At 40.5% G+C, this 21,920-nt stretch overlaps 2 protein-coding genes across 2 annotated transcripts; both read left to right on the top strand.

Annotated features, from left to right (window-relative positions):
* Nucleotides 1–383: 383 nt before the first annotated feature.
* LOC142405861 (serpin B11-like) lies at nt 384–5,149 on the top strand. Its single transcript, XM_075493952.1, has 7 exons — nt 384–551; nt 976–1,038; nt 1,636–1,764; nt 3,068–3,185; nt 3,514–3,656; nt 4,410–4,577; nt 4,745–5,149. The coding sequence occupies exons 1-7, from the start codon at nt 384–386 to the stop codon at nt 5,147–5,149; spliced, it is 1,194 nt and encodes a 397-aa protein (XP_075350067.1).
* A 7,771-nt stretch (nt 5,150–12,920) lies between these two features.
* On the top strand, nt 12,921–19,472 carry LOC142405862 (ovalbumin-related protein X-like). The gene is made up of 7 exons (XM_075493953.1): nt 12,921–13,088; nt 13,744–13,794; nt 15,066–15,194; nt 15,990–16,107; nt 16,861–17,003; nt 17,327–17,482; nt 19,071–19,472. The coding sequence occupies exons 1-7, from the start codon at nt 12,921–12,923 to the stop codon at nt 19,470–19,472; spliced, it is 1,167 nt and encodes a 388-aa protein (XP_075350068.1).
* Nucleotides 19,473–21,920: the final 2,448 nt, after the last annotated feature.

The raw sequence follows: 21,920 nt of genomic DNA, 5'->3' as shown, positions 1-21,920 counted from the left end.
ATAAGTGCTATGCCTAGAGGACTCAAGGCAAGAAAGATTGGGACATAAAGTGAGCTGGGACTGTGGTTAGGACAAGGTTAGTGCTAAGTGACAAAGCCATAGCTATTGCTTGAGCTGGAGAAACAGGTGAACTCAGAATACTGTTTCTGAAAATGTGTTTCTCCTGCCATTCAGGGTGCTGGTTTTCAGATGAGTTGTTTCAACCTGAAGTTCACTGTGAAATCCCAGATGTGGCGAGTCAGGAATCTTCCATGAAGCGCTGAACAATTCAGCCATGCTACTGCAGAAAACCTTACCTCTACCAAGGCATCTAAGCTTAGCAGGCGTAAGGATGAGAAGACTAAATCTTTGTTTCCCTTGTTGCAGGCGATCGCAGTGCCACAATGTGCTCTCTCAGCACGGCCAATGCCAAGTTCTGTCTTGACTTTTTCAGAGAGCTGAGCAAAATAAAAAGAAATGAAAACATCTTCTTCTCCCCGCTAAGTCTCTCAGCTGCCTTTGGGATGGTTGTCCTTGGAGCCAGGGGCAACACACTGCAACAGATTGAGAAGGTGGGTTTCCTTTGCTCTGAAAAGGAGACGGTGCCAAGATACGAGCCAAGAGGCTGACAGTAGCGTCTGATACGGTTCCAAAGCATCCACAGGTCTGATGTGCAAGCATACCTTTAAAAAACCCCTCTCTTACGCTATTCCTAACACCAAACTTTTTCAGACTAAACCCTATTACAGTAATTGATCATTCAATGAATACATCAGTGCTAAAGAAAGTGTTTTGGAGGTATCACTCCAAGAAGAAAGATTTAATGAGCTCACCCTTTATGAAAACTTCTTGTTCGCTTGCAACAGTCTCATGATAAAGGACGACTGGACTTTCCACATCGACTATGTCTGACTGTTTTGGGATAGGCTGTTTTAGCTCTGTTTTAGCTTTGAGGTACTGTCACTCAGCTGCATTCACCCAACGTTTACATTGCAGGTATTTCATTTCAGTGAAGTTTTGAGCAGTGCAAGCCAGGGAAACAGATACCCTTCCGAGAAGGTAAGACACAGTTGCAGCTCTGAGATGAAGCAACAGGTGCCGGTTTGTCAGCCTTTTTCCTTGCAGACTGTCACTGAATCAGAAAGCACCACAGGGCTGAGCAGGCTCTCTGTCTAGATTTGCAGACCTGCTTATTACTGCTCTTTTATTAGTTATTGAAGGGGCCTTGTGAAATCACACATTTCAACAGCTAAGCCTTCTCATTACAGGTTTCTAACCAAAACAGCAGTACCAATCTATAAATGTGATAAGTGCTTAAATTGCCACCTGCAAAGGTTTGTGTACGGGGCATGCCAAAGGCACCTCGGAGCTTGCTCCTCCCAGGCTTTAAGCCAGCAGACCTTAGCTCAGTGTGCACAGAGCAAGCGCCGTAGGATACAATGTGATTTGGAGGGGGACTGGTGTGGGTGTGAAGGGGAATCGTTTTGTCATTCTGTACATCTGGTACAGGGGGAGCTTGGAGGTGGTGCCTTGATGCAATGGCAGCTGGCTGGAGTCAGGCTTCTCGTACAGAGGGAGGCTGCGCTTCACCCTCAGGCCCAGCTTTGCATAGGAAAGCTCAAGCCTACTAAGAAACTTCTATTTTCCTGTTTGAAGTGCGAAGAAGCTGAAGGAGTCCATTCCCAGTTCCAGGCTCTGTTAGCTGCAGTCAGTGAACCCAGACCAGGCTGCTCTCTCACCATTGCCAACAGGCTCTTTGGAGAAATTACTTATCCGTTCTTCCAGGTAAGTGCCCGTGGTGTCCATTTTAACAGCTCCTGGGAGTTACGAGCTCAGCAGAATTTCTTCCATGGTAAAGTAGAAAGGGAAATGAAACGCAACGGTGCTGTCGGGACGTGCTGTCAAACGACTGCACTCCACAGCCCTTGCAGTCAGGGAGCCTCTCCATCTCAGTTGCCCAGCACTTAGACACTGGGAACAGCAGAGCACTAGGAAGCCATGACTTAAAAGCTTTTATATAAAGAAACAGATCTACGATAACAGCTCTCCCTGGGCATTCCAGAAAATGTGATAGCATTAATCACTGTCAATATATGCTTGCCACACACACTTGGTGTCTAACAAAGTTGGCGCTTGCTGGATCATTTCTATCCAAGGAACAAAACTCTGTGACCAGCAGAAGACTTTTTTCCTCCCCCAGTGTCTTCTCTGTTTCTAATAAAATGATTGTACTCACTCTTCCACCTTTCCTTCAGAGCCTGCGAATACAGGACTCTGATTCCTGCTGCCTTTTCAAACAAGGCTTAGAAGAAGGTAGCATCTTTGAGATTTTTGTCAATTAGTCTAATTTAAGTGGAATTTACCATCTCAGAACATTTCCTGTGGAACACTGACAGCCCAGGCAATGCAAGTGCATACAAATAATTTCCTCAGGAAACCAGACGTAAGGCGTTTGTAAGAGTATTGCTAGGAACAGTGCTGTTTTATGTGTCTAACCACCTTTCTCTTTCCAAGTCAAGATTTCATCTTGCTTCCAAAACTTTGCAGTCTAGGTAAAGAGAGATTTTCAGAGCCAGAAAAAGGTGACCAGCAGCCTGGAAAATTTTTATGCTTAATACAAATTATAAGTTTTACAGTATATGTATCTACACAGAGTAATATATATATATATACACACACACACACATATCTCATTGTCATATTATCAGTCCCAGTTATTTGTTCAAAATAAAGCAACCTTCTTCATTTGGTGGTTGGGGGAAGACAGGCAGCATAACAATGATACATAAACTTAAAGAAAGGTACTCAGTTTTGGTCTTAGATATTTTTTACTGTGCTGAGACATTTCTTCTGTTCAGTACAGCTTGAAAATACAGAAAAATATGTTTTCAAATATGATTTTTTATAAATAATCTCTCTCTAAAAACTGCACGCTTGAGTTAATTCAATGATTTTTTTTATATATATGCCTGTTTTACTCATTCCTTGGTTGCTGATCTACTACATGGAATTATCTGGAAGGCATGAAATTATCAGTCTTAGAAAAATCATCATGTTGTGATAAAATTCTGTCATTTGTACTTTCCAGCAATACTTGGAGTCCACAAAGAAATTCTATCGAGCAGAACTGGAAGCAGTCAATTTTAAATACACTGAAGAAGAAGCCAGAGAGAAGATTAACTTCTGGGTGGAAAATGAGACAAAAGGTAAAGAAGAATGTGTGCAGGTTGTTTGGTTGGCAATCCAACCAGTTAGGAATATCATGTCTGAATTTCAGTTTCCACCTTTTTTTTCAAAGATAGCAAGATTTTTATGTATTAAACACTTACTGCATTTTTTTGCTTAATAGGAAATAAATGTAGGAAGAAGTACAAAAATGCCTTGAGTTCCTGACTTCAAAAGCTGTACATAAACTTTTTGTTATTTGTCTGACAGCATTATACTACTTTTCAGATTTACAGGAGTAATTGATAGTCAAATGCAGCTGATTGCCTGAACAAAGTAATAATTCTTTTTAATTCATTATTTTTAAAGGTAAAATCAAAGACCTGTTTGCTGCTGGGTTTATTGATCCCTCCACTGTACTTGTCCTGGTCAATGCTATATATTTTAAAGGAAAGTGGGCAGTAGAATTTAAGAAAGAAGACACTAAGGAAATGTATTTCCAACTGAACAAGGTACAGTATGGGCAGGAACTGAAACAGCTGGGGGATGGAAATCAGATGTCAGTCTCCTATAACAACAGATGGGAGCTTTCGTCCTCTCTGTTATCCCAAGACAAAACACTGGTCTTCAGCTAGAACAATGGAAAGCTACATCTTCTCTCCAGTTTGATAACCACATATGTAACTGTTTCTATCACTTCCCACCAGAAGTGGCTCTTGTGCAGCTGAGATCCTGGTTGGATCGAAGTCACTGAGCACATGCACTAACTTTGTTGGGGATTTTGCAACTAAGCATGCTGTGTCAAAAACAGTCTGCTTTTGGGTCTGAATTTGAGGATTCTGTTCCTCTGCTACTGTTTACCAACAGAACAGTGTTTTCAGGAAAAAATGAGCTAAAGACAAATTATCTCAGGAGAATGTATACATTATTCATGAAGAATTTAGATTCATGGTTGCATCAGATGCATCAGTTTCCTCATCTGACATTCCAGAAAAAAGAATGACATAACGAGGGAGTTGTGAGTAAAGTAACCTGGCACCAGTAGAAATGGAAAAGTAGGTTTTATGCTTCTAAAATGGATAACTTCATCGGAGCTACACTTAAGAGGTAGGAACACATCAATGCTACAAGTACGTTAAACCTGTTACGAGTGTAAATAATGTTTTCTGGACTGAACTCTAATCTCAATATTGAAACCAATTACAACCAGAGTCATCATTTCTGTATTTCTGTATTTTCTGCTTAATATGTTTCATGTGTTCCAGAATGAGAAAAGGACAGTGCAGATGATGTTTCAAGAAGGTTATTTTAACATGGCCATCATAGAGGAAGTGAAAATGAAAATAATAGAGCTCCCATACTTTAACAATGAACTGAGCATGTTCATTCTTCTTCCTGAAGTGGTCTGTAAGGACTTTACTGGCCTCGAACAGGTAATACTTCTTTTTCTCTGTAGTAGCATACACAAGGGGCTGCAAACAGAGCACTCCTTTAACATTGCTCCAGTGTGGTCAGAAGACAAGTGGGAAAAACTGAACCTTATTATCTTTTCTTTCTGTTCATTATGGTGTCAATCATTATTATCAATACTGCCTTACAGCTTGAATGCATCCTCACGTATGAAAAACTAGCAGGATGGACCAGCTCGGCTAGGATGCAACAGCTGAGGGTGAAGGTGTACCTGCCCCAGTTCAAGATGGAGGAAAGTTACGTTCTCAACAAAACTCTCCAGGAGATGGGCGTGATGAATGTTTTTGACTGGGGAAAAGCTGATTTGTCAGGAATCTCTAGGAAAGATGGTTTAGTTGTGTCCAAGGCCATCCAGAAGTCATTTGTGGAAGTCAACGAAGAGGGCACTGAAGCAGTTGGTGCCATGGGACTTGTTGCAGTGCCTTTGTGTCGTCCAGTTTCTTATGAGTTCAAAGCTGACCATCCATTCCTCTTCTTCATCAGACACAACCCAACCAACACCATTCTCTTCTTTGGAAGATATTCTTCCCCTTAAGTGGAGGTTATTTTGGAAATTAGATCTTTCTCCCCACTAACATCCATGTTGGCAAGCACCGAGGACAAAAGACGAGCACATTTTCGCTAGGCTTTATCCTAATGTGTTAATTTGCTGTAAAAAAGACTGTCTGATAAGAGCCAAATTAGAGATAAAAACCTAAAAAAGTTAACTATTTCCTTTCTAACATCAACTTCAGGCATGTTTTACTTTTAGGAGGCCTCACTAAAATGACATCTACCTTAAAATACACTATGTGATATTTGCCAAAGAGCTGTAGGCCTCTAGAGACATCTGCATAGAAAATCTTATTTTGATCCTTTCCTAATGTAGCATGTCTCCAATAAATCCATGATTTTAGTGCCCTAACGATGAGTGATAGATTCTCCCACATGAAGGAGACAGGAGGATAGGGATCTGCATTAAAAGGATAAAGTTAGGTACTCTGTGTCTTTTAGCTTTACCTACCCAATCTCTATATAGGTCTCAAGGAAAATGCCACTTTGTATGGGAGTAGCAAAGTATTCCTGTGGGATCTCTCCTTTAAATGTTTATCGGGCATAATGGTTCAAGCTGGAATGAGGCTCCTGGGATTTGTTCTCAGAGAGCAGAGAAAGCAGAAGACCTTTCTGGTGTCATCTTGCTTGTTCTCAAGCAGGGCAGACCCATTCCTTATTTTTTCCTGTGAGAAACCCTGTATGTGCTAGAAAGTTCTCCAACTTCCTCATAAACTTCCACATAACAACAGGAGAGTTTCAGAATAATGGAAGGTCTTTTCTGACAAGGCCTAGTCTGTGATGGCTGTGAATTAGACACTTAATTCCCACATAAAACTTTAAGCTGTGATCAGCCTTTCTTGCTTTTAAAAGAAACAGCCCTCTTTCTTTGTGCCTCTGATACCATGAGTTTCTTGTTCCATCTGTTTTATTCCTCATCAGCATAAAAAACTAATAAAAACATCCATCGTGATGGTATTTAGATGGGTAGCCTGTATTTGTTCCATTTATCATAATAAAACCACTGCAAACTAAATATTAAATGTAGTAGTATGCAGAATTAACTGGACAGAGGAATAGTCTAATATAGCAGGTAAAAATAATGGTAATCCTTTCAAAACTGACTAAGTAAGTGACACTGAAGTCTACCTTCCATTTTTAAATATTCATTGTGCTAAGTTTAGACACTGGACGACTTGACATTAGGATAGGTAAACCCTGAGTCTTACCTACTGCTTCTCTCTTGTATTTGATTTTACCAGGGAATTAAAAGTGCAGTTTTAGGACATGGCTGAGCCAGTCTAACACCACTGAGGAGGAGGATGCTGCTCCCCTTGTCTCCTTCCTTCCATGTGTTCCTGCCCCCTCCCTTACGCCACCACTATTACTTGCCTGACTAGGTGATGAGCAGTTCTCTGGGATCTAAATCAAGATTAAAATTTTTGGTAAAGTTAATTTGCTCGCTGATGACCTAATTCCCTAATCCACCTCCCGGACGTTGCAGAGTAGGTGGTGGGAAGGCATAGGGAGGGGATATGGAGAAGAGAGCAGCCTGCCCAGTTTGGCAGCAGGCGTTGCCCAAAATCCACAGACACATGAAAAATACTTGCTTTTAAAGGAAAAATATTCCACTTCTTTGATGACTCACTCTCCTTTTCCTGGTGCTCGCTGATGGGAAGAAGGTAAACACTGGGAGCATACTAGTGCCATTTCAGAACTGCGGATTCAAAGGGCTCTTCCAAATGCTGAGATATGCAGGAAAAATTACAGTATGCAACACAAATTCAATTGCTAAATAAAACAGACTCATGATAGTCTGTGGAGCTGTCTCACATGGCTGCAATTTCAGTATGAAATACAGCCTGAAATAGTAACATTACCAGTAGCAATTACCTGGTAAGAGAACAGAACACCAAACACAGGCTGTGGGCTCTTCTGATGAATAGGGTATGCAAAAAATAGCCATGCATGTTTTTCAACAGCTGACATCAGTGTTTTGTGTATATCTGGTTTGTCTCAAATATAAATTACTTACATTAAAAAAAAAAAAGAGTGAAATGAACAGTATTAGAATGTATTAGCTTGCATAATCAGACCTATATTGCATGAGCATCCATGGAAAGATAATGCCCATTTGTCCCACACTGGACAGATCTGTGACTTTCCACAGTCTGATTACTGACTAACTCTCAATTTACATATTCACCTTTCCACTGGACTCTGATCTCTCCGATGGTTGCAATTCTCCTCAGTTTTCTCTGATATTTTGCTTTCCTTTAAACTGTTTCTTAGTACCTATGTATAACATAATTGTTATTATACCTTCAAAAGATTTGCAATGGATGGACAAGAAGGGCAGAGGAAGATTTTTGGGTTGTCACTGAAAAAGCCAAAGAGAGCAGTTTTGAGTAATACTTCTTTTCCCATAGGAAGACTAGTGCTTATTTCCTTCAAACTATAACTGGTAGAAGGTTTTATACCAGGAAGTCCTGGTTCCTTATGATCCCAGTAAGGAAGGCGCTCAGACTCTGCAAGGTATCCCTTCAAATGCCATTTATTGGAGCTAATAACATGGAGCTCCATAAAATGGAGCTAAGAAAAAGAAGAAAGCATTGATAAATTTAGGTCCCTTCAGAAGCTGCACAGATGAAATACTCAGCAGCGGTGTGCACCAGGCAAAGAGCAGCACCGCTTGCCAGAGAGCACCACGAGCATGACACAGTTGCAGTGAGTGAGATCCAGCCACCTGAGGAGTGGCAACTGGGCGAGTGTCTGTCTTTCTTTCGGCAAGCGTGTGCAGCAGAAAAAAAGTCACCATTTTACTACTGCTTTATTATAACAAATTGAGTTACTGCTAGAGCCAACCAGCAATCAAGGGGCATAGAGGACTGGTGGATGTGCTTGGCCTCCCTTTACCTTGGGTTGCTGTGCAAACACAATACACACTGACATACCAGCTACTATGAGCTCTGAAGGGGAAAGGACACGTTAGGCATTAACTCTACCCTGGCCTGACACACTGACTCTCCGAGAGGTTTAATACAAGGTGCTGGTTGTCTTAAAAGTGCTAGCACTAATACCAGTGACAGTCTGCCTCAGACTGTGTGCACACCACACAGAGCTGATCATCTCCACCACAGCAAATACCATGACTGAAAAAAAGCATCTGAAATCCTGTAAATGGGACTTCTCTGGCCACATCTCAGTTCACTGAGAGATGCCAGTATAGCCTCTGCTAAGTGTGATGCAGATTGATAGGCCATCCAAAGCATAAGCAAACATTACCCCCAAACACTGCAAAACAGTTGCTGAGCAACCATAAGAAAAGAAATGTGAAAATCTGACCAGAGAAATGTTTGAAAGAGCTGCTTTTTTTGCTGCTTAATATCTCCTTGATTATGCCAACACTGGGGAAGAACGGCAAACCCCATGAATTAGTCAGATAAAGGGCAGCAGAGTCCTTGCTGACCTCTTTCCTGGGACAAACATGGATATGGAGTAGAATTTAACCTGCTTGTCTTGCTTTACAGTGCTACACTCTTAGCTTTCGAATTTCAGGAGAAGCATCTGATTTCCCCGGGTCCAATGCCCTATTTAAAGTTACAGAAGAGTCCTTGTCTGCTGATGACTGCACATGGATAGCCCATTCTGATCAAAATTTTCAGCTACTCATAGGCTGCTTCTGCAACCACTTTTGCACTAACATTCAGCATAAAAAAAAATACAAAACAAACCCAAGGGTGCGTAGTGACAGACTACTCTCTGGAGAAGTTGTACTGCCCCACCCGTGACTCCTGGCAGAACCAAACTTCCTCTCTTCCATGAGCTCATTTACGTTGGGTGTTTTAAACTATCTTGTCTGCCTTGACAGAGTAGTTTTTCACATTAGGGTAGCTAGCATAATTCAGAAACTGAGCAGTTATCAGACGTTCAAACAGCTTACCTGTGTGGAGAACTGTTGTGGTGATCATGCTGCTGCAGAGGTATGAAATGTAGAGTGTACAAAGAAGACAAATATATTAGCTGGGGGAACATACCAGAAACACTACATGCCCTCTTCTAGAGGAGTTGGTGCAACAAAATGTTTGTTGAGAAAATCTTGGACATGAGGCAAAAAGCTGGCCATCTGTGCAGGGCTGGCTGTGTCCTTCAGATGCATACTCCACAGATGTCCACACAGGACAAACACTTTGAACCAGAGCGTACGAAGGAGTGTGGGTGCCCAGGAAAGCTCTTCATGGAAGCCCCAAAGGCATGTTTGAGCAACTGCTGACCAGCAGCTGGAACTCTAATGTGAATATGTGAAAATGGGAGAGTAAGAGAAGACACACTACAGCTCTTTCCACACAAAACCTGTGCCCTCGGGCAGTAATGGTTTGATAGGGTAAAGTAAAAGCTACAGCAGCCCAGCTCACAGAATAAGGAACACTGAACAAGGTGAGAGGAAAGCTGCTTACTGTCTTTAGATTGTCCCATCCTCATCACTGCTATAACTGCTCAGACAAAAAGTTCATTCTGAGTTGCGAAACTGAAAGCCACCCCAATTATCAGGCTCTACACGTACATGCCTGCATTTCAGCAAAACAAAACACACTGTTAAGGGTAAAGTAGCTCCCTTTCCCTTTCACAGAGGGTGCACCTACTGCTGGATGCTCTGTGACTTAATATGTACAAATTTGGGATTTCTATTATCCACCCCTATGGCCTTTACAGATGCCAGATTTGTTTCTTTACTGCTCATCAAGTCTGTTATTCAATAAAGAGTAATAGCTTTTTACAATTGAATTATATTTGATATTGTGCATTATGATTGTCTAACAGACCATGAATGTTCCTGCAGACAGATTCTGTAGTTTATTCACCTGCCATAGTAAAAAGGTAGGTATGGAAGATCTATGAGAATGGCCTGTGCATGTACCATGGACCTTGTTGCCATGACCTGCAGAGAATGAAAATTAAAAGCTGACCCTCAATCATCCTTTAAATCCTACTGGCTGGTTAAAATCTATTTCTGAATATCTGAATACTCTGGGGTTTGACTTACAGCCCAGCAAATATGTAATTCCTGATTGTTCCTCAAATCTCTTCCTCTGCCATGCCCACCCTCAGACCTCTAATTCATCTCAACACTGCTGCTGTGAATGTTTTCATCAAAATGAAGTTTTAGCAAAACGTGCTTTCTCCTCAGAGCCCTTCTTCCCTCCTCCACATGTATGCTGTAGACCCTATAGTTTAACCTCAGGTAAAAAATTTTGGTCTCACCTAGGTGCAGAAATAGATGTGGCTGTGCTTGTAACAAATACAAGCTATAAACCACACCAATCCTTGGACTCCAGGAACATCCTTCTGCATTTTGGCAGACCAAAACGCCTTTCAGTACTATTTTGGTCTTGAAAAATAAACAGAAAGTTTTGGGCTTGTTCTTACATGGAAAAAATCCATTTCAAAACCCTCTGAATAAAATGACCATCCCGCAGCTGGCTCTGGTCACTGCTTCTGGTTCCTCATGGTCACTGTCCATGAGGAACTTCCCTCTATTCCACTGCACAGACACTGTAGTGAGTTGTTGCATATACATCAGACCTTCAGCAGTTAGCGCAGTATCCACATTTCCCTTCACGCTTAGTGGGAGTACTGTGTTACAGTGCTTTCTGTACTTACAGTGCCTCATAGGTGAGAAGAAGAGAAACAGCTAGGTTTTCAGGGACTGATGCACTTTTTTGCACTCCCTGGTAATACAAGACTCTTTCCTCAGCTATATCCGTGGATGCTCACTAATGATGGACTGTGGTGGCAACTGTTTGCTCACTCCCAGATCACTGCACTATGACTAGGTCTTATTTTCCTGCAATATTTTGGGATCTTTAGCTTCACTTGACTGTGAGAATCACCTGATCGGATGTTACAGCTAGGTTTATTAAAAATGTATTATGTTTTACCGGATATATTTGTAACACTGTTTTTCCTCAGTTTTTTGCATTTGTTTTTCATTTGGCTCTACTTACCTAATATGGCCCAATCACAGTAATGTGTAAATTCAAAAGAACTGCATGACACATAGTTTTAGACTTGAACTCCAATTGCTTTGGTACAGACATATAAGTTACAGCAAAAGCTTAAATAATTCATTTTTTAAATTAGGTTTTACCTCAATAAATAAAGGTTGACCTGCTGCAGATAGAGTACCAGTCTAACGTTAGTCCACTCAATGTTTCAAATTGCAATGAATCAAAAGGTCATGACGAAAGGTACTGACTCAAAAGATGACTCCTTGAAGGCTAACAGTGGGAGTGTCTCAAATGGTACAATATATATCACCAAGAGCTCAGAGAATCTGTTTAGGTTCAGCTGGCAAGCTGGATTATTACGTGCCTCTTTGAAGTTTGTGGGGTAAGTATTTCTCCAAGTAAAATATAATTTCTAATTTGTATTCTTTAATATGGAAAAAAAAGTGATATTATGTTTAAGAACTTTAAGGTAAGTATAAGACAAATATGTAAAAAGACAGCATATACAGTAATTTTACCTTGCCTTATCAATATATCTTATACTGTTTGACTGTCAAATACTTTCAGGTGTGCAAAATATGAGTGTTTGTACACCATAGCTTTGAGTAGAAATACCTCTTTTTTGTTGAAAATCTGGTGTCACATTAGAACTGTTCTTTTAGAATTTTAATAATTATTTTGGGAATAAAGGCATTTCTCTTTTCTCAGTCTCACTCTCTGGAGAATACAGGTGAGGTACAGTATGACATTCACAGAATCTGTGGTTCCACAGTGATTAGCGCCAGATGCCTCTCAGGTCACGTAATCAACCTCATCTGCTCCAAACTCTGGATATGCTGCTATTCCTCCAACTTTAACTGTTTTAGAGATACAAGAACAGTACGCAACGTTCTTGGTCTCAGATTCAAAAGAGAGAATGACTTCAGGTTTCAGTGAATATCCTTAACATGTCGCATTCATTTGCATGTACAGGACTTGCACCTGACTGAATGAATGCAGCTTTACCTTGTTTCAAGCTGTACTGCCAAAACCTGTATTTATGATATATATATATCTCTCATCTATATCATAAATATATGTGCTTGTATAAGAAAAGCTTGTGCTTTTTCTCAACAAAAAAATATCAACAGAGATTAAATGTCCAAAACTGGACTACAGGAAAGAACCCCCCTAAATCTATAGTTCAGCATCTAAGCAGCTGGCTTGGTTTACAAAGCAACTTATTCCCGTTATTCCTATAAACTACAGGAAAGCAACCTCCAAATTTGTGGCTGGATGTACTAAGCAACAGTTAAGAAGTATGCTAAGAGTATAGTGAGTTGACTACATTTGATTTAAAGATCCAGAGCATGGTCCAGAGCAGCCACAGAAGAAATGAAACAGGAAGTTTGCATTGTCTCAGACATCATTCAGAGTCCTCTGGATGCCCATAGGCAAACTCATCCATTCAGTGTTATATTTATCATATTGAAGCATGGATGAAACTATCTATTTCCTAAAAGGCAAGTGCAAGATGCTATCTTGGTGAGGAGCTAGTATCTTGCTGAAAGAAAACAAACATGCATTCAGAGATAAATGGGTCAGGAGCTACAATATTTCTAACGATCACATAATTTGTAGGCTTCACATCATTCATTGGTTCAGCATCACAAAAAAAGCAATGAACTAGCAGTTTCTGGGCTATTGACAGTACTTTTTAAAACAAGTGCTACATATCACCACTATACAGTCATACTTCTGTTTGCTTTAGACAACACTGATTTCACAATGGGCTCCATCAGTGCAGCAAATGCAGAATTTTGTTTTGATGTATTCAAAGAGCTGAAAGTCCACCATGCCAACGACAACATCTTCTATTCCCCCCTGAGCATCATTGCAGCCTTGGCCATGGTTTATTTGGGAGCAAGAGGTAACACTGAGTATCAGATGGAGAAGGTAAGTTACATAAAGGGATACAAACTCCATTTGATCCTGTTCAGTACAGCAACAGATTATCCATTTACATCTTTGGGACTTTCTCCAGTTGAGGGGAGAAAGTCACAAAGTCACATTTGGCACTGGATTCAAACCTGCCTAGAAAAAGAATGCATTCCAAACCATGAGGTGTGGATCTGGAGCTGAGTTTTCACTTACCATTTCTTTTCCCCATGAAGGGCAAGAACGGCCTTTGGTTTCCATTAAGAAAGAGCAGTCTTGAAGAATGGTTAAGGCAGGTCTCTTGCTTCAGCTTGTATTATCTCACAGACCTGATTCCTTCCAGGTAGAAGGGACAACTTGTAATATACAAAAGATGAAATATTCAGAAAACAAGAGTCACCGTTATATATACAATACAGTAAGGTTGTAGCTGGTTTATAGACTGAATACCATTAACTGGAAAAGAAGGGATCTAAGCTGAGGATCTTAGTCACGAATTTTCAGTGTGGCACATACAGTAAAAAAAACAATTTAAAGCTCACATGAAACTTCTCAGTTCATCTATGTGCTAATCACACCTGGTTAGTCCCAACCTATAGTTTCAACATGAACATCAGTGACTCTCAGTGAACTTCACGTACTTGATTTCTTCTATTGCTACTTTCAATTGCAGGTTCTTCACTTTGACAAAATTGCAGGACTTGGAGGAACTATTCAGACCAAGGTACAGAAATCTAAGGTACATTTATTTCTCTTTCACATTTTTCTCCTGAGAATAGACTGTTCTGTGCTTCAAGTAGGTTCAACACCTTCCCAAACCTTTGCGAATGCTCTTAATTTAAGAAATGTAAGTTAAAAAAAAAAAAACCAGAAAAAGAAGACAGGCTGCACATGTTGCATCAAAACAAGTGACAGGACACGAGAGGATGCTTTGGGCACCAGGCTACCTTCTTGTGTCAATGAGCATCTGCACACCTGCAAGTGCTGCTGGGGGACAGCACCTGAAAGGGGCTCAGCACCTGGAGCCAGGGTACAGCAGTAAGACTTGCAGCTGAGACTCCAAAGTGGGGCAGGAAGATGCTTCAGCAGAAAAAAGCCCAGAAACCTCAAAGGCTGGAAATTAACCACACTCTTTCAAAAGCTACAGGGACTTTTCCAGCCTCCAATTCCCACTGCTACCCGAAGAGCACAATGAGGGGTCCCTGTAGCTTGATACCACCTGTGTGCTTTCCTCTGTGTTAATCTGCTGCCTCTGTAAAGATAACACAAGGCATGCTCCCTGTCCTCATCCACTTGAGATCCACAAGCACAAGGTGGGACTTGCAAAGAACAAGACTTTTTTTTTTTTTAATGAAGAAAAATAAAGGTAATATCAGCTAGAGCATTTAGTGGCTGGTTAACCATGTAGAAAGGAGCAGTTCAACACAATTCTCCTTCTCACAAAATGAAGTCCCAGCCACTGTTTATCATTGTGCATTTTTCTTACACGCTCTTAGCCTGTGTCACCTGGAACAATATTCTTGGGGCATTAGAGAGCTGATCGATTTTTTCACTATGAGACACTTCCTGACTCCCTTGTCATCTAGCACTCTTCTCCCATCTGCAGCTTCAGCAGAAAGCTGCCATGAAAACGCAAGCAGAAGCTAGGAACTAGAGGCTCTATATCTATGACAACTCACCAGTTGCAGTCATTGACACCTGAATTTTTCTTTTTGTCACCTCACGCCTGAGCCATACAGTTTCAGATTCATCACTGAGGTTTTCTGCTTGTTACCACCTAGAATGAGTGTTATCATATGCTATGAATTAATTGTATTTCATTAGTTGCTTATATTGAACATCCCTCCCATGGAGCTTTTAGACTGTAGTACATGTTCATTTGCAAATGTCCAAACACTGTGTGTTTTCCCATGTTATTTGTACCTTATAAATAATTCTCTTCCTAGTAAAATAAGCTAACAGCTATACCTTTTTATCTTCTTATCAACAATTCAGTGTGGCAAGTCTGTGAATATCCACCTACTGTTTAAAGAACTTCTCTCTGATATCACTGCACCAAAAGCCAATTATTCACTCCACATTGCCAACAGACTCTATGCTGAAAAGACATGTCCAGTCCTACCGGTGAGTTGTACATTAGAGTGATTTCTTGCTAAACCCTGTATAAACCTGTAATCCAGAAGGACTGGCCAGAGTAGGTGATCTGTTAATCCAGTGGTCCCCACTGGTGTGGACTTCCACAGCTTTTCCCTTTGCCACAGCCCTGACAATAGCCTGAACAGAGAGCAATTCCAGACAAAAAGATGGCCCTGTGAATGGAGTCATAAATGAATGGAGTAATAAACAAAACTATTCGGTAATGTAGTTCCCCCCTCCCTGCTTGCTCCCCCAAAGCCTTTTCATTTTAATAGGTTGTTTGTTTTTTTTTCAAGAAATAATTTGACTTCAGCACATTTCTTCACTTGAAAACCTCACCTCAAAAACAACTTCTGAAAGTGTCAAAATCCTTCATTTGACATTTTCAAAACAAAACATACAAATATTCTAAATCAAACAAACTTCTTACCTTTAAAAATAAGGAAAAATGCTTTAACAAAAAAGGAGTGCACATAATGATAATAAAACACTCTGCATTGAACCTGAAACAGTGTTTTTGGATCAGGCTTTCTTCAAGAAAATATTTAAACATTTCTAATATATACTTTTAACTAGCCAAGTAATAAAAATGTCAGATCCGAAAATGTCATGGATCAGAATAATTTTTCTGGCCCAGTTTTAGCAGGTTCTTCCAGGAAGTAAGCAATGAGAACAGCCTAACCATGGCACCACTATAAAAATCCTTTTAGCCATATTTTATTCCACCTTCATACTGTTTTTAAAATATGACTAGTTTGGTGGCTACAATTGCTGTCTTTACAGATCTACTTAAAATGTGTGAAGAAACTGTACAGAACAGGTCTGGAAATGGTCAGCTTCAAAACATCATCAGATCAAGCCAGACAGCTCATTAATTCCTGGGTGGAAAATCAGACAAACGGTAAGGTCAGACAAGATTTTGAAATATACTTCCCTCTTGCAACTGTATTTGAACAACTTCTGGAAAGACTAAACATTAGAGGAGAAATTTCCTCCTCCCGTTCCCACTAGTGGGTATTTCCTGTGGAAAGGGATGACTCTACTGCACCTGTGTGGCAGTGACAGTGTGTTTTAAACATATCTGGCAAAGGCAGAGGTGCCAGGGTATGCATACTTTATATGCACACTTTTTGTGTCTGGAGAGCTTAACTCATGCAATGTTAGCCCCAGCTTCTCTAGCATATTGGCATAATTTTACAAGGATGTGCTGGATGGGTAAGAACTGGGCTTCCAGGGGAGAAAGTAATGCATGCACTACGCTGATGGTGGGAAAGGAATGATTCAGGAGCTTGTATACATTTATTGTGCTGAGGTAGGAGGAGAAAAGTGTGAGAAAAAAGCACAGTGAGAAACAGAAAATCTATATTGCTGCTTCCCTCTCCTGTTCCTTCTTTTCTATATAAATCTTTTTCCAAGCACTGGTTAGAAATATTCCTGGGGATGTATACTGCTCTTGAACCTACCTGTCTTCTTGCAGAAATGTCTGGCCATGTGCCAGTCGTTCTGTATTAAATCATCCTCATGAACCTGAATTCCACATGCAGACCTTTGAAGAAGAGGAAGTCAAGTCAAGCAGCAGCATGTCGATTGACCTCTAAAATACAAGACTACTGCTATGAAACTTACCACTCTCTGCCCTGCTTCTTCCTTAAAGGACAGATCCAAGATTTCCTTGAACCAGGCTCTGTTGATCTTGATACTGTGCTGGTCCTTGTGAATGCCATTTACTTCAAAGGGATATGGAAGACAGCATTTAAAGAAGAAGACACTCGGGAATTTTCCTTCAGTGTGACAAAGGTAGGGGGGCACAGACACAGCTTCTGTCCAGGAAGCCAGGCTGTTGGCTTGCACAGCCGGCAGTCTGGGTGTTACACATACAACATACTGTGGTCATTGGCTGGGTGATTTAGCTGTGTCCCTCGCTGTCAGGTTTGCAAGAGCTGTGTCTGACCAGAGCACACCAGCAGACAAGAGAGGACAATGGAAACACAGCTCTTCTTCAAAGGCAACAATGCGTGAAGATCGAGGCCTGTCCCTTTCAAAGGGCTTGTATGTACATTTGCCTGCCTAAAGAAAAAAATACTCTCCAGTCACATTGTCTCATGTTTCTGTTTTTGCAGCAAGAAAGCAGACCTGTGCAAATGATGTGTCAGAACAGTACCTTCAAAGTGGCAGCGGTGGCTGCAGACAAAATGAAGATCCTGGAGCTTCCATATGCCAGCGGAGAGCTGAGCATGTTGGTGCTGTTGCCTGATGATGTCTCTGGCCTGGAGCAGGTATGGCCCTGGCAGGGGAAGCAGAAGAGTTACCACTTCAGTGGGACTTGGTTACTGTCAGACCTTTTGCTGTCCATTTACACCCCAGCTGCCCACAGCACGGCTGTTCTGGGCAGGCAGGGGAGCACAAAAGCCCCCACGTGCTACCAGGTGCTCAGGCAGAGACTGGCTTCTTAGGAGAGCCCTGGACTCAGTCTAATAAAATGAAGGTAAAGGAGCATAGTGCTGCTGTAGCCCTGCAGAATAGGATGTATGTATGGGCAGTAATTTCACCCCCCCCCCATATAAACTGTTGAGGAAATGTTGCTAAAACTGATGAGAATGAGGCATTCTTTGCATGGATCACTAATGATTTTTTTTAACAAATCCTCATTAAACATCATAAATGGGCTGCTTTCAAAAATTGCTCCGATTATGTCATCATGGAATGAAAAACAAAGTTAGATAAAGCATGTTCTTAATAAAATATTCTTGATTTTGAAATGGTGAAACCAATCAAGCTCAACAAACTGATCAATAACACTTCATCAGTTAAGACTTCAGAGAGTTTTAAATATAGAGATGGAAAGGAAATGCATGGAAGATATTTGGAAATTACACATCAAACAAATAAAACAGAAGAGACTTGGGTCTAATGGGATGAGCATCAACAGCAGAAAGAATCCATGAACATACAAGGACAGAAAATGAGACCAGCATAGAAAGTAAAAGAAAACATCAAAACTGCTTTAAGTCAAGTTGAGTCAGTTTTTGCCAGATGCATGAAAACTAGTAAAAAAAAATTGTTTTGTCCTTTAAAGAAAAAAAAGAGAAAAGCGGGACCAGTATACAGTGAGGCAAGAATACAAATATAATCTACTGACTGCAAAATTAAATGAAACTTTTGTCTTGGTCTTTTAAGAAAATGAAGATAAACAACTGAGTGAATGCAGGATGCTAATGGCAAAGAGGAAACAAAAATGGACAGATGCAAGGGAGAAACAAAACTCAAAACCTTAATTTGCTTCAGTCAGGTGGAGCAGATTATCTTCATGCAGGATTTCTGAATGAAGTAGCAAAAAAATCAGAATTCTGATGTCAATCATTTAAAATAAAGTTATCAAGGTGTTATCAAGTTACCTACCCGTATTCAAGAAAGGGAATAAGTGATGCAGCCTGTATCATATAACCCCTTATTCTTATTTCAGCAACTTTTTGGAATTATGATATAAAGTAGAGTTATTAAAGGTGTAGAAGAGTTTGCATTTTTTAGGTACTATCAACTGTAGGTAAATTTTCATGGCCTTTTTTTGCAATCTCTTTCACAAGCTGACTAATTTGCTAGGCTGTGAAACTGTTGGGTTGTGCCTCATAAGAGACACAAAATTAGTTGGACAGAGGGGGATGTGTCAGGTGGGTAAGGAACTGAATAAAAGGACAGTGACACAGACAGTACTGGAGAGGCGAATAATAAACTACAAGAAGGATGTTGCTAGGATGCACTTCAGGAACCATTCTGGTTTGGTTTTTTTATGATAGCCTTGATTAAAATGAATGGAAGAAGTTGTATCCACATCCCAGGCATTTCATTCCCTGCTTCTCTTTTCAGCTTGAGAACAAAATCAACTTTGAAAAACTTATGGAGTGGACCAGTCCCAATGTGATGGAAAAGAAGAGAGTGAAAGTGTACCTCCCACGCATGAAGGTTGAGGAAAAATATAACCTCTCATCTGTCTTAACCGCCTTGGGTATGACCGACCTGTTCAGTCCTTCGGCCAATCTGTCTGGCATCTCTTCAGCAGAGAGCCTGAAGATATCTGAGGCCATCCATGAGGCATACATGGAAGTCAATGAAGAGGGCACTGAGGTGGCAGCTTCAGCGGGTGTGACGGGAGACATCAAACATTCCCCTGAGTTTGACGAGTTTAGGGCTGACCACCCTTTCCTTTTCTTGATCAAACACAATCCAACCAACATCATCCTCTTCTTTGGTAGATATTGTTCCCCCTAAAGAAAGAAAGAGCTGGAAATAATGCTTGCCTTCCCCTCAGAAACAGAACCCCTTTATTGTAACATTGTAGTATAATCTCATCTTTTCAATATTTTCTCCAAGTGGAAAGTCTAATCTAAGAAATGCCCATTTGGGAAGCTTCCATAGCAAAGACATACCTGCAGGTGAGGAAACAGCAGCAAGCATGTTTACTCCTTTCCCTTCTCATACTGGTTTCGGGATTGCTTGAGCTGAGCAAAGACTGAGCCAACAGAGAATAGAGGCACCCACCAGCCAGGAAGGGGCCAAGTGATTTTCACTCGAGGAACAAGTTGCAGGCATAACTCTGAGTCTTTGGGAATCCATTACATAGAAAGCCAGGGGCTGTGCTCATCCCATTCCCCGGTAGCATCCTGCTGACAAACCCGTGTTGTTGTCCCTGAAATGTGGGCTTTGAGAACGCCAGTCTGGAGGAGATACTTGTGGGTAAGATTCTGCTATGCAGGTTATTGACTGGTGTCTATGTAAATGTTAATTTTTTTTACTTAGCCGTTGGGAAATGGTGTACATTTCCACTATCCCCAGAGCTGTCCTCTCACCATGAGTTCCTCACCTAATTCTGAATTTCTTGCAGAGGTTCTCCAAAGTCACGGACAGTCTCCCTTCCACTTCAGAGAGCGCAAAGGGAACTAACTTTGTGTAGGTGCAGTTATGCCTTCTCACTGAGTGTAGATTCAAAGCCTGAAACATGGATATCCAGGTGATCCAGAACTCAGTGAGAACCGCCAGGCAAAAGAGCTGTCTGAATTCTTGTTTAAAACATTGGAATACATTTCAAATTTGAGAAGATTTTGATTTTTGTGAAAAATCCTGCAAGTGGTATTAAAGAATCTGATTTCTCCATGGGATTTTTGTGAAAAAAACACAGCTTTCAAAATAATCCAAGTAAACTTGGATTTACTTTAGCAAGTAAACTTCAATTAGTCCCTGGAAAGCCCTCAGGTGAAGTTCAAAACTCGAGTACATTACTTTTCCATGAATGCAGCTGGTCTTCTTTGTTCCTATGATAGTTCAAGGCTACATCTCCTGTTTTTAAGAAATATATGAGAATCCTAATATTCTCTGTCTTTTTCTTCCTATGTGTCCACTGCCATCTGCAAATATGGATATATTGACTCAATACTATGTTCTGTTTTCATTCTAATCATACATTATTGATTTTGATGAATACAATTTTTTTTTTTGGTTAACATAATAAAAGAAAATCACAAATGCTTGTCATGAGAATTATATTAATTTTCTGGACCACAAACCCTTAAAAATATCATTACGTTGGTAACTGTTGTGCGTAAAATGGGATTTAGTACAAAAACCTATTTTTAGAATGAATAAAGCATGTAGATATGAAGTTTCCTAGGCATTTATGAAATGCATAAATGCACACATCTAGAGTTTGGTTCCTCTCTGTATTACAGATTACCAGGAAATAGCCCAATGGAATACTAATTTATTCTTATGTATTTTTCAATACAATTCCAATGGGTATTAAAGATGCACTGACAATTAGTCTGGTAAATATTTCAAGCAACAACTATTCCAGCAGCTCTGCCATTTTAGATGATGAAATAATCTGAAAATCATATAACTCAAAAGGCATAAGAAAGAATAAGTAGATTGACAGCTATTAGGCAAAGCATTTCCCCATTGAGAGTCTTGAGAGAAGGAACTCTGTCGTTAATATCACCTATTTCCACATTAGCACATAGTGTGGTATGATACGAGCAGATCTGTAGAGGAAAGCAGCTGGTGACATCCACATTATTTGAATGTCATCAGGATATTTGTGATACAGACTCAGCTGTTTTTCAGTGGTAAAAACAGCTATTTTACCAAGTATACTTTTTAATTTTTGTTCTTTAGAAATGAAAGCAGTGATATGAACAGTTCCAAGAGATGTAAAATTTCAACATCTCAAGGTTTATCATAAGCAGTTTATTCACCTTTTGCATCTCTTGTAGCCAGAAGCAGTTCATCCAGTCTGTTAAATTTAAAAGCCTGTACACTTAAACAATAGGAAGACTTGAAAAGGGTTACATTTGCAAACTAGCCTTCCTATGATTATTAAACTGGAAAGTGCTTAAAGTACAAAGATATGCCTCAGTGACCAACGTTGTTTTCTGAATGACAGCAAAGGTCAAAATAAAGGAATGAGAAAAAAGCAAAGGAGCCATGAGGCTTACAAGCAAGTACAAAGCTTCCCCCTTCTCAAAAAGGAAAACAGGAGGCAGCAAAAAGTGCAAATTCAGCAATACTGGACCAAATCTGCAACAAAGTACCAATAGCTAGGACCTGGCCCTGACCACTACAGACCAGGTAGGAAGCACAATATTTAAAGGGCAGCGGAAAAGTATTCCCCATGAAGAGGGTGGCAGACCTGGCCGGTGGGACAATGAATGCCTGCTGTGGCCT

This window comes from Mycteria americana, chromosome 2 (genome assembly GCF_035582795.1).
Source record: "Mycteria americana isolate JAX WOST 10 ecotype Jacksonville Zoo and Gardens chromosome 2, USCA_MyAme_1.0, whole genome shotgun sequence".
NCBI classification, from domain to species: domain Eukaryota; kingdom Metazoa; phylum Chordata; class Aves; order Ciconiiformes; family Ciconiidae; genus Mycteria; species Mycteria americana.
The sequence above is the reverse complement of the archived record's forward strand: the minus strand, read 5'-3'. Positions and strand labels throughout refer to the sequence as shown.